The following is a 12,992-nucleotide window of genomic DNA, read 5'->3' as shown; positions in this document are numbered from 1 at the left end:
CTAGTTCTAGATTATGGATTTCCTGTTCCATTGGATGGGGCAGAGCGGTTTGAAGACTTCCATCTCCTCTGAGGTTAATCCCAGCCCCAGGGCTGAGGATTTCCCATAGTTGATTGTGAACCCAGCTACCCTTCCAAATCTATGTAGTTCTCAGAGGGAGTGTGTAATTTGTTATGGACAACAGGCTGAAGTCGGCATAACGCAAAGTTTTGTGTTGTGTGGCGCCTATTTGCACCCCCTTAATATTGGAGTCTTTGTGAATCCGCGGGCAAGCGATTCCATTATTAAAGCGAACAAATTGGGGGGAGCGGGCACCCCTGTCTGCTTCCATAGGTCAGTGATATGGGCACCGTTAGCCTTTGGTTAACCCGCAGGGAGGTTTTCGGTGAACAATGGTTGGCCAGGACCATTTTACGGGAAAGTGGGAAGAATTTGAAGGCTTCAAGAGTAAGTTGCATGAAGGACCATTCCACTTTGTCGAAGGCCTTGGGCGCGTCCAGGTCTTATAGTGATGTTTTATGGTGGTCTGAGGATACTATTTCCACCAGATTTAATGCTCACCGGATGTTATGCCCTGTTGATCTGCCCCAAGACGGTTCGCCAAGACTTTGTTGGCGTCTATATTTAGTGAGGAGATAGGTCTATATGAAATGCACTCTCTTCCCGAGCTTTAGTAGAAGGATGGTCGTGGGCTCTTGCATTGTTTGGGTGACAGAGCCAGATGAGCCAAAGGAGTTAAAAAGGGCCGTCAAGAGGGCCAGGCTTTGGGGGCAGGAAAGTTTGTAGCATCTCGCTGTGAACCCATCAGGACCTGGGGCACTAGTTTTTAGACATTTAATGACCAAGTCTTCTACTTCGCTTGTGATCGGGGCATCCAGGGCTTCTGTGTCTGTCTTATTAGGTGTGGGAGGATGGCTCTTTAAATATACTGCTCTTGTTCTGTTCTATTGCGTGTGGCCGCTATCATAGTGTCAGTGAGGTGGGCTGCGGCCAGCTGTAATTTGGCTTCTTCTGTGTAGTGGATCTTTTCCTGTAGGTCCCGAAGGCCTGTTATGGTGTTCCGTTGTTTTATCTTGGCTAGTTTTCCCACCAGGAACTTGTTAGCTTTATTGCTTGTGGCGTAATAACTCTGCTTAGATCTGCCTAGAATATGGGCCGTTTCCTCCTCATAGTGGGCTTCAAGTCTGTTTCAGGCTATCTGTAGGGCGTGATGGGCCCTTGGAGACCATCCCTTCTTGCGTTTCCCTTCGGCTGTTATGTTGTTTTCTAGTCTCCTGCCTGCCTCTAGTGTATGCCTCTGGTAGGCTGCCCCGTGGGCTATAAGTTCCCCCTGATCACCGCCTTCATGGCATCCCAGGTGTTAGCTGGTGAGGTGTGCTCTGTGGGATTCTCCGGGAAGTAGGTTCGAATTGCTCTGGCGATGGCATCCCTCAGTGCCATGTCATTCAGGATCGGATCGTACAGGCTCCAGCGAGGTCTGGAAGGGAGTTTCGGGTTGTAGGCCTGGGAGGTCTGCATGACTGAGGCGTGGTCTGACAAGAGTCTCGGTTTCATGGTCACCTCGTCAACGAAGGCCAGCAGTTGTTGCGATGTTAAGAGTAAGTCTATTTGTGAGGAGGTCCAATGCACATGTGAGAAAAAGGAGAAATCTTGTTCGCCCTCCAAGAGTCCACTACCCCAGTGACCTAAAAAGGTATAGGAGCCCCATGGCTGTCTTGGGGCCGGTGGGTGAGATTTGTCCATCAGGGGGTCTGGCACTCCATTGATTGAAGTCTTCCCCCAATGATCACTTGGCCCTCGATGAAGGGGAGAAGCTTAGTCTCCAGCTCAATATAGAAAGACTCCTGCCCTTCATTGGGCGCAAAGACTGAAATCAGAGTATATAACTGCCCAAAGATCGTACCTTTGATTCCTGTGTAGCGTCCTTCTGGGCAGTACAGTGTCTCTAACACCTTAAACAGGATACCTTTCGCCAAAAGGATTGCTGTGCCGCCTCTCTTTGAGCCACTGGAAGCCAGGAATTGGAGTTGGAAATGTCTACTTCAGAGGCGGGGGGAGTCCAGTGGGAGAAAGTGGGTTTCCTGCTGGAAGATCACACAGCCCCTTAAGTTCTACAGATGCTGAAGCGTAGATTTGCGCTTTGTGGATGTGTTTAGGCCCTTCACATTGAGCAAGATAATAGTTCAGTTTCTGGTGGGGGTGTGGTCCCATGCAGATGTCTTGTTCCGCTATGGCGGGGGAGGGGGGAGCCGGATCAGTTTTTGCCACCATCCAGATCTCTTGCTGTTGTCGTCCCACTGTGCAATTGGGTTTTTAACTTTTGCTTCCAACTCTGAAGCACTATGTTAGTTAACATCCAACTCACTGCCCTTAACCATAATGTTGAACTAAAGTTGGGGTGTTTACACTGTCGGCTTTTAGGACAGGTATAGGCCGTGTGAAGCTTAGCTTTGAAAGCTTTCCGATTTCCTGTGGTATGGTGAAGGCGAGCCCGGGGTAGGCACTTCCTCAGGTGGTAGTTGCCCCGAATATGTGTAAGGGGGCTTTCAGGCTTGCTGTGGAAGGGTTCCTGGCTTGCGACCCTTGGCTACTTTCACACAGGTGTTTCACTTTGGTCCGGCTGTCTCTTTTCTGGTTGACGATGCAGGTCTTGATGAGGGGCCTGCTTCTCCTTCTGGGGAGGGCATTTTAGGATATCTTCGGTTTCATCTAGTGAGCTGACAATGCGGGAGGTGTCTGTCCAAATAAATTGTAGAGTGGGGGGAAAGATCTAGCGATAGCGCACTTTTGGTCCTGCAAAAAGTTTGTCAGGGGCCTGAGCTCTTTCCGTCTTTGTATGGTTGTCACGCGAGGTCCTGGAAGATTGTAGTGGTGATCCTTGAAATGTTAAATCTCCTTGTGTCCGGCTGGCTGTTACGATCTCTTGTTTTGTTGTGAAGAAGTGGACCCAGGTAATTATGTCTGGGGGCCTGTCTGCTAACCGGCTCCCGTGGGTACGTATTCTGTGGGTGTGGTCAAGAAGCAGCATCAACTTGTCCAAGTGTGGCAGGAGAGTCTGAAAGAGACCGCCAATGTAGGCCAGGAGGGCCTGATCTGTGATAGAGGTGGACACTCCCTTGATCCGGAGGTTGTTCCTGCGGGCCCAATTTTACATGTCCTGTTTCTCTGCCAACACAGTAACCTTTTCCCTCCAACACCTGGATCCTTCTTTGGAGTTCAGCCACCACCGCTGATTGGTCCGTTGTGTGCTCCTCCACCTTACCGAGCCTCTGTTCCACTTCTAAGACCTGTTAGTCCAGCTGGTCCACCTTTGTCGAGATCCCCGCCATACAGCTCCAGAATTTCGCTTTGATATCCGAGATAAAGGATTGCAGATCATCCTTAGTAGCCAATTACCCTGTGGGGGTTCCTGCAGAGAATACCTGGCCTTGGCGGCATCCATTTTCTTGTTTTTGTCCTGGGACAGGAGAAGGGCCGCAATGTCAGCATTTTTCTGGGGTTTCTGTTTTGCCATGGCTGGGGGAGTTGTGGGCCCCCTGCGGGGGTAGCCGGCGTGGGTGATGTAGCTCCACTGGAGGTGACAGGTGGCGAGGGCCCCAGGGGGTGTCCCCGCGTGGGGTGTTGTTGGCGGATAGAGAGTGTCCTTTGCAACCCCCTCTCTTCTCTGGGGTGGGTCTGTGAGTTACCCCGTGGGCCTCTCCTGGGCAGTTTCTGCTCACCCCCCACACCTTGGACCAGCTCTTCCAGACCATCCCTCCTCCTAGGTATGGTGCTCACCTCAGTGTATTCTTGGAGTTTATGGCAGGCAGGGAGAGCGCTGTCTCTTTGTTGTGCTTGCTGGCGGTGTGGTATCCCTCACTGCAAAGGCAGCCCTCATTCCCCAGGAAGGGCTCCCGTTTCTGTGGGGGCCATATGTGGGCTATTGGGACCCTTGCAGCGTGGTTGCGTAATGCAGGCTTTGATGGGGCCGCAGGTCGGGATCTCAGACACTGCTCTCCGACATGGGCTGAGCCGCAACGTCTCTCGCAGCCCTTCCTCCGAGTCGCTCCACCTCCTCCTGTAGGGGCCGGAGTCTGGTCATGCTGTTCTGCTTCCTTTTCCCTGTGGATGGTCCTTCTGTTATCTAGGGGGGCCTCACCTTGAAAACTGCATGTCCTCCGCTCATCACGGGCCCTGATAAAAACATCCGCTGTGAGGTCCTCTTCTCATTCCAGCTGCACACCGTCAGTCTGGTTGCACCAGCCTTTGGGTCTACAGCTGTTGGGGAGAATTCTCTGTTTAGGCTGAATTTCCTAACCTAGTGAGTCCTCCAGCAGCTTTGCTGGATTTTTGGGGTTTATTTTTTTCTCCTGCCAAGAGTGAGACTCTTTTACCCTCACTCTTGGACATGACTTGAGAGTGTTTCTGTGACTTGCTATGTGCTTATGGGCTATGGGGTATTTTTTCCCCATAGGCTACCATTGGTTTTTGAATGTGTGTTACACAGCACCCTCAGTGCAGTAACAGCGGGGTGTCATAGTGACCCCCAAACATAGACTCCACACCCGGGGACTGACTACTGTCTCCCTGGGTCTGTAAAGTCACCATTGACTTTACTAGTCTTAACTTAGGAACTTAACCAGTACAAACCATCATACTGTGGAAGTACTGGTAGGGGCAATTAGATTGCCCCTGGGTCTGTTGTCGAGGGGGTACTGTCCCGTCCCCCCTCGCCGAGTTTCTGGCTGGTGGCAGTGGATACCACGGAAATATTCCACCGGAATATTTCCCAATGGGATTTCCCATTGATTTTAATGCACCACTTTTTGGTGCAATGTTAAAGATACCGCCGGTTTATTTATTTAATATAAATTCACCAGTTGGGATTTTTTGCCAGAACCCGCCGCCAAAATGGCATCTAGGTTCACTTCAGTAACCCTGAACCCGAGTCGAGCCTTTGTTCCACTTTTGGCGGGCTTCTGCACAGAAGCCCTCCAAAGTGGTGCCATTCTGTCTGGGTACCACAGGGGGTGTGGGAGGGGGTTTAGGCACCCTGGACTGAGTTGCCTTGCCAACTCATGTCGCACTCTGGTGTGATTGGCCCAAGTGGTGAGCCGCCCCGCTCACCACTTAGCATGTTTGAGTGACAGCTAGGCTGTATGAATGGGGGTTTGCTGCATAAAAGCAGGGTTTTTGGGACTGGTTCTTCAGAAGTCGCCACAGGACCTAAGAAGCCGAAGAGGGAGAAGCCGAGCCGACCTGCCAAGACGACACCACCGGTGGAGCCCTGCGGAACTGTCTCACCACTTTTCCCAACGACAGAGGAGATCTCCAGCCGGGAGAGTCTTCTTCCCTTGACTGGTGGGGACAACCAGTTTCTGCCTTCTTTTCGCCTCCCTGAAGCATCTCGTGGCCGCCTTGCCTGTGCCAAGCACCCCGGCAACCGGGATACCACTTTTTACCGCAACCGCGAAAGAGGGGTAACATCCTTTTAAACTGGAAAAATCCACGGCTGGTTTCTTCCCTGGTAGTGCAACGACCTTCAGCTTTCCAAAACGTCGAGATCTTCTCTTCCTCTGGACGACGTCGCGACTTGCACCCACTACCAGGAACAACTGCCACCGCTGGAGGATCCTTTCCATTTTAAAGGTACCGTGTTCCGCCCGGCTTTCCTTGCCACCGATTGTACGGGGTAGATTTAGCCCTCGGCTCTCGAACCTGGGTAAGCCTGGGACACCCTAACTAAACTTTTCTAAACTTAGCAAAACCTTTCCTACTCACCTGTAAAGACTTGTGACATTGTGTGATCTTGGACATCTTTTCGCCTGGCTTTCCCTAGAGTGGGCCTGGCAACCGAACTTCCTTGCTCCGCAATAGACTGCCTTTCTAAACTTACTGTGAATCTCTGAAAAGTGTTTTACCTTGCTGTTTTCATTGCTTCTGCCTTTTCCCTCCCTTTTTAACTAACTTGCTGGAGTGCCATCTAACGTTAAGCGCTCACCTCTGTTTGGAAATAAGTGGTGTTAACTTAGACTTGTCCAACAAATAACTAGGGATGTACATATAAGTAATAGTGACTGTGTTTAGACTTACTTACCTTTTCTGTGCTAGTGTAATTTACGAGTGTGTCTTTTAAATAAATAATTATATACTTTTACACCTAGCTCTGGTCAGTGTTTGCTTGTACTACTGTGCCTCTGTACCTATTATGTATGCTCTATATACTGCCTAACTCTTCTTGAGGGAAGTCTGACTGCTCAGCCACAGCTACCAAATTACCTCTGGGTGGTACAGACTGCTACCAAGTGGGTTTACTGCCAAACACCTGTAGTCTTAAATCTTTTGCAGTGGTCCCAGAGGGAACTGCACAGGTTTCTGCCTAACAACAGCCCCAGGCTTCCTGCTTCTCGCTGGTAGGTCTCTTCGTTGGGGGATGGCGGCGCTCACAGGAGCCACGTTGGCCTCAGAGGCAGTGGCCATTTTGCGTGGCCTCCGATGCTGGTCCGATGGGACCATTTTCATTGAATTTCTCTGCCCCCGGGATGTGGAACACTTTACCGCCTTCTCCAGCGCTTCTCCGTTTTACGTTTCGCCACCTGCCATTTAAACGAGTTGCAGCATGCTAGGACTGGCGTTCGGCATGTTTGTGTGCCGGGCTTTCCACTGAGGCTACAGAAGAAGCGTCCTCATCGATGGTGCTTCAAGCCACGCCTCCATTCCATATTTTGATAACTCAAAGGTTTGTACATTTATGGTTCACTTCAGCACACTGGTCCACTTTACGGTTATTAGTAGCATTTTCCAGAGCCTATACTGTGGATAAAAGGGCACATTTAATTGTGCTACTTGAAAACATCAGGACTTCCCTCTTTCCTGAATTCCATTTGATTTATTTTTCAAACATAGAAGACACTGTGCTGTTTGTTTTCTTTACATTTCAACTATTACAAATGGATAGAATGTTGAACTGTTGTGCAGCAATATAAAATGCTATATGAGGGTTGACAATGAAAGAAAAATCGAAATGCTCACAACCACAGCATTTCTGTAATGTGCATGTGGAAAACCTCCATAAGCACTCCTAGTAGTTACATTTAAGTTATTTTATCCAAAAACCAAACAATGAAAGGTAATCCAGGAGGACCCCCTTCTTTTGTCCATCCAATTCTTTTGGAACAGGGTAACCTCTGGACAAGCCAGACCAATCAGGTTAGCTATAGCAGGCGGTCAAGACTAAGTCTCAGGAGGGGTGAGGGTGACTGACCTCAATGAGCACACAGAGCAAGGACACTTACAAATTACTCCCAGACAGGTGTTATATCAACAATATAAACACATTTATTACAAGGCCTTTGTAACTCAGACCATAGCAAAAGAATCACAGTAATACTAAGTAAATCAGCACAACACTATCAATACAATGTATATACAAGACCATTGAGATCTAAAGGGTTAAATGCACGAAATATGTAGACAACCTACATGGGAAAGAAACAGGCAGTGCAGGTAGTCTTTAGGCCCCTTCAACATCAGCAACACACCTAACTAAGAGGCAGTCCAAGCCCTAAGAAGAGAGGAGCATTGTGCTAAATAGTACATGCAATGCAAGTGCACGCAGTTGTTCCAATGGGCAGACGGGGTCTCTTTGGGGGTCTCTAGCAGCTCAGGAAGGTGGATGAGGCGATGAAGATAAGTTCCGACTATTCAGGGAGGACCTCTATTTGAAGGCCGAGGCAGTTCCAGAGAGCGGGATGGAGTTGCTAGCTCGCACTAGCAGTGGAAATGAGAGGGACCCTCAGGGGCCACTTGTGCGTAAAAGGGGGCCCTGGTGCTAGGGGTCACCGGTTAGTGTTGGAAGTACTCACCGGTACCAGGCGCACTCGGACCCAAGCTTCACCAGTTCAGTCCACTTCGCTTGCAGGTTCGAATGCAGCAAAAAGGACATCTCTGTGGCTTTCCGTTCCTGAGATACAGTGAGGATTACCAAACAGGACAGTGGCGATTTCTTCACTCCGGGTGGATGGATCGACCTGGTTTCACTGCAGCAGGCTGCAGGGGCAAGAGGGTCACAAATGCAGCGCACTTGCAAAGTTTGTTGCTGCGGCAGGGCAACATGGTAACCGTGTATGCTCGGGTCCTGGCACACTTGTCTCACTTCAGACCTGGGAATGCCAAGTGTACGAAATACGGTGTGAGGGTGCCGTGGACACAGAGCTAGCAGTATACCAAGTTTCGAGGGCCTCCTCGAAACGGCAGCGGTGACGGAGCAAAGCAACTGGGTAAGCTGGTCAGTCCACTGGTTGGCCCAGGGACACTTCCGAGAAAGCTTACTTGCAGGTTTTGATGAAGGTGCCGAGAATAGTTGGTCCCACTATTCCAATGGGTCGAAGCGTCTTCCCAGACCTTCTAGGATGACTAGATGCAGAGGGGTCCCACGGGACGACAGGGGGCTCAGGGTGCCAAACCTTCCAGCGGATCACCAGTGGTTCCTCGACTCAGCTTTGTAGTTTCAGGATACTTGGATCCTATCCTTCGTTCAGTGAGAACTCCAGGGATTGACCTGGTATGGGTGTTTTTCAGCCTCCTCTTATCCAACGTTCCCTTCGCGCCAAAACGGAGAGGACCCAATGGGAGATCTGCTCACAGACACACACTCCATAACACTCCATATGTGGACCAATCATAGACCACGGTGGTCCGTCATTCACAGCACTCCAGACTCTCTGGCACCCAGGATGTGTATTGGGGACAGACACCCCAGCCCACATCCTGGAGGCCCACACACAAGGCATGCAGAAGCCTGCAAAAGCTTGGCGTTTCGTGGGAAATTGCTTGTCCAAATAAGGACTGACCCCGGTCGACTCGACCTGGGGAAGATGAAGGGGCAAGATGGCCAAAGTACAGGACAAAGCATCTCATGGCATGGCCATTTTGTTGCCAGGCCACCTATTTGTGCCAAACGTGGTTAACATGGCAGGAAAGGGTTAAAAATAATGTGAAAAGATAGCTGCCACCAGCCCTGTCCATGACACATCTGCACATCTCACAAAAAGTCCATTGGGAGTATCTAGGGCCTTTGGAAAATGACTACAGACCCAAGTACACTGTACAGGAAGGTACATTGTGTACTTGTTAAATGTTGCAGAAAAGTTGCAACATTGGAAAAGGACTAAGGGAAACACAGTCTCCCAGTACTGACTGTCTTAAGGGCATGTCTGTTTCCCCATAAAAAGTGAGCGAAAGCCCAAAGGAGTGCAGCTGAAGGCTGTGCTTCTCTGGCAAAGTCACTCTATGGTGTCTAGCATACAAAAGTGTGCCCCTATGGTGTCTAAACAGCAGCAAAAAGTTTGGGGGTGTACACGTGGAGGGAAAATTACATACAATTATGAAATCTTTCCTAACGGGTATAAAAGGAGGATCGACAGAATGGAAGGGTAGTTGAGTGGAGAGATCAACATCTAAATGTATAGCCTGGGATGAGGTGCTAGATGTACTCAGGCTATCCTAATTATGGTGAAGACATGATTGTCCAGGTTACTGCTGAGATAGGCTGTCCCTTTTAAAGCTCTAGAGAAGTTGGCTGCCAGGGTCAACTAATTCCGATATATGTGTATTTCCTATGTAAAAGACATTATGAAAAATAAGATAAAAGGTGTAGAGGGGGAAGAGAAGCTAAAAGAAGCAGAGGTTCCAGGATTGAACCTAGTTGTGTATGAATATTTTAAAGATAGAGATAATACTGAGAGCATCAGGTAAAGAGCCATCTTCCAAAAAGTAAACGATATGAAGATATAACAAAACATACAGTGAATCAAGTCTGCAGGCATGTTAAACTTTGAGTAGGAAATTAGCAGTACTTATGGTAGACATATGCCTGAACAAATAAATGTGTCTGATCACCTGAACTTTCACTGTAGTCTGGTGATTCGTGTTTGGTCAAACTTTGAAGGGATTTCGATTACAGCGTCAGATTAACTTTATTATAATTCATGTTGAAGAAATGCTACTATAAACAGTGGGTAGAAGAGGTCGGACCTTTTCTTGCTAGCCCATCTTCAAAGCAAACAAAATATAAAGTGAATGGAATAGTTCAGAACTTCAGAACCTTTTCTGCAGGGGATGTTCAAAAACAGCAATGTCTAAATGACTAATGGCTTACACCTATCTTTTATAACAGAGAAACCAAAAGTAACTTTGTTTGTAGCTGACCGAAAATTGCAATCTTTGCGCTTGTTCGCCTATCTTCCTTTTATTCGCAGTTTATTCTAGGTTGTTTAAGAAGCTCTATCTTGTCTCGTCTCAAAGATAAATCATTACCCTGCCATTAATTTGCTTTTCATGGTTCAGCACCAGGAGGGTTGGTACCCACAATTGTGGGTTTTGATCTTCTCGTATCATACTCTTTATTTAATTTTTGTTCATTTTTCCATAAACAAAAGATTTATATTAATTACTCACTGCTCCCCGCCACCATTTCTGTTCCGTCTAAATCGTAATCCCATCTCACCTTGGAAAGTGCCATATTTTATTTTAAAAAATCAAGTCCTCTGTCCTCCCTCAGTTGTTGACCTATAACTCTTGTCACTCTCTGCCCTCCTGCTTCTCTTAAAATCGGTCTTTACAATTACCCACTGCTAAATAAATATTTCCTCAAGCATTCTACTACTGTTTTTTGTCTTTACTTTATTTGATGCTGTTGTTTTCTTTTGGCAGAAATTAATCCTGTCTGAGACCTCCATCTTTGATGTGCTTCCAACTTTCTTTTATCACAGTAACCAGGTAGTTCGCATGGCAGCACTGGAGGTATGTGTTGACTCTATAAGAAAATGTTTACAGTGATTCAGTATTTATATTTTTGTTATCCAGCCGATCAAAACGGGTGAATACATGTTTCATTTCTAATGTGTACATGCATGACTCAGTTACAGGGGTCGAAATTAGAATTGGTTGACAAGGAGCAAAAAGCAGCTCCTAGATATTGGGCATCACCTTGTAGGAAGGAGCTATGGCTGGAGAACCAGGAGCTAGTACATACTGTGTGAGATGCAAACTAACGTTTTGTCAACGTATATATCATCCAATATGCTTTAAATGTCTCTTAGGTGTGTCTTTATGCTCTTTTATACACATTTCCAAACCAACACATAGTTAATATCACATAGCTATGTTTGCCTGGCACCACTTGCCTGGGCAGTCACATGTAGCTCCTTGTAGCTTGTGGTTTCCAGCTAACCAGGCTCCCCTTGACTATAACCAGGAGATAAATAGCTCTCGGGTCCTGGCAATTAAAAACCCCGAAGTTAGTATTGGAAGGGGCAGATTTTTGTTTGGAAAGCAGCTGGTCAAATATGTTTAGCAGACATGACTTACTGGACACATGGAACCTAGTACTTGCTTGATTTTAATTGGCATGGCTTACTCCAACACTGGAGATATGAAGGCCCTAGACTTGTGTTTTCAAGATGTTTGTAAAACCTAGTTTTAAGTAATTGGACCGCATACGTGTATAGAATAAGCAGTGTATGCTATGGAAATCTTCAGTGGGAAATTCCAGATGCATTGGAGATGTCTAGAGCATTTAGGTCTTCTCGTCCTTAAGGATTTTCAACAGAATGTGTTCTCATTCATGTCTCGTTTAAGGGCTATTTGATATATTTTCAGAAAAAAAGATTCAATACAACAATCTCTAAATGATAACTGTTCAAAAGCCATTGGTGGGGAGATAATGGGCTAATGATTGAGCTATGATTAAAAATACATCCAACCCATCTTTTTATTAGTGAACCGCACTCCCTATAAGATGCTTAAGTCTGGCCTGAAAGGCCAATAATGCTCAACCCCGATATTCACCCTTAAATGAAGAAATGGTAGCATGTGTGTGAGTTAGATTTAATTAAAGCGAGTATGCTAGGGTTGTCACAGAAGCCAGGCTAACTCAATAATGTTGGTTGATGGCAAACATGTATTTTGCAAGTCAAGGAAAACATCCTCCTGCGTCTAATAGTTCTCCACTTTACTGGCCTGACCATCCGTCCAGACCCCTTACTTTTTATAGTATATTAGTCATCTGACCTAAGAATATGCCAGAAAACTACTGCTTACTGTTCTGGCACATACATTTGTTTTCTTTATTTATTTAATTTAATATAGTTTATAATTAAACTTTACAGATATTATAAATATAAGAAATCATAACACATCAAAAATACTTAATATATAAACCACATACATGCTAATAAAAAATATACAGTGGTATTATATATACAAATCACGCTAGTAAATAGTACATTTAACATTCCTATAATAATTTCATACTGAAGGAAGTTTGTTTCAGAAGCGATTTCTGTTTTGAACTTCAATTGGCAATTATGATTCTGAACATCCCAAGTCATAGCCCTTCAGAATTACATATATCAGTTCTTCTAATAACAAATCAACACAGGATACTAATAACATGGATCCTGAACAGGTCATTGGCCTCAAGTACACTCTAGATAGTAAGGGTGAAAGTAGCTTAGAATCCTATAAAGAAATTCCCACAATATTCTCAATCTTCAACCAGACATTATACATTGAGATAAGCAGTTTGATATTCCTCGTATTAATGCATTGTATCCAAAATGTCATTTCTCCTATTGAGTCCAAAATATGAACATACCTGCCATAGTGCATTTGATAGGTCTTTGTCATATTTGGGCATTTGGAAAGCAAGTGCTTGGCTGTTTCAATTACAGCACTATTTTTACATATCCGACGTGAGCGATCAGGCGATGGAATGTGGCTTACAACACCAGAAACTGCTAATACATGCAAATGATCCAGTCTCATAAGTAGTATAAAATGTCTAAGTCGCGTTGAAGGACACAAATTGAGATATTGTTGCGGTTTCTTAAATGTGTATAATATATACAATACAAATTGATACTTTTTTTAAGCAATTTAAATAGGCATAGTTTTCAAGCCAATCCCTTAGTTCTATGCGCTTGACTAATGCACACTTCATTGCACCCCAC

The 12,992-nt window shown here is 46.3% G+C and overlaps 1 protein-coding gene across 1 annotated transcript in view; it reads left to right on the top strand.

Annotated features, from left to right (window-relative positions):
- The window catches only part of ACACB (acetyl-CoA carboxylase beta), a 3,851,763-nt gene that overhangs the window by 1,777,698 nt on the left and 2,061,073 nt on the right, over nucleotides 1–12,992 (top strand). Inside the window, exon 27 of the mRNA XM_069619430.1 lies at nucleotides 10,693–10,782. Within this exon, the coding sequence (XP_069475531.1) occupies nucleotides 10,693–10,782 (90 nt within the window). The remainder of the gene's footprint in view (nucleotides 1–10,692; nucleotides 10,783–12,992) is intronic.

This window comes from Ambystoma mexicanum, chromosome 10 (assembly GCF_040938575.1).
Source record: "Ambystoma mexicanum isolate Mex_15411 chromosome 10, UKY_AmexF1_1, whole genome shotgun sequence".
Classification (NCBI taxonomy): Eukaryota; Metazoa; Chordata; class Amphibia; order Caudata; family Ambystomatidae; genus Ambystoma; species Ambystoma mexicanum.
The sequence above is the reverse complement of the archived record's forward strand: the minus strand, read 5'-3'. Positions and strand labels throughout refer to the sequence as shown.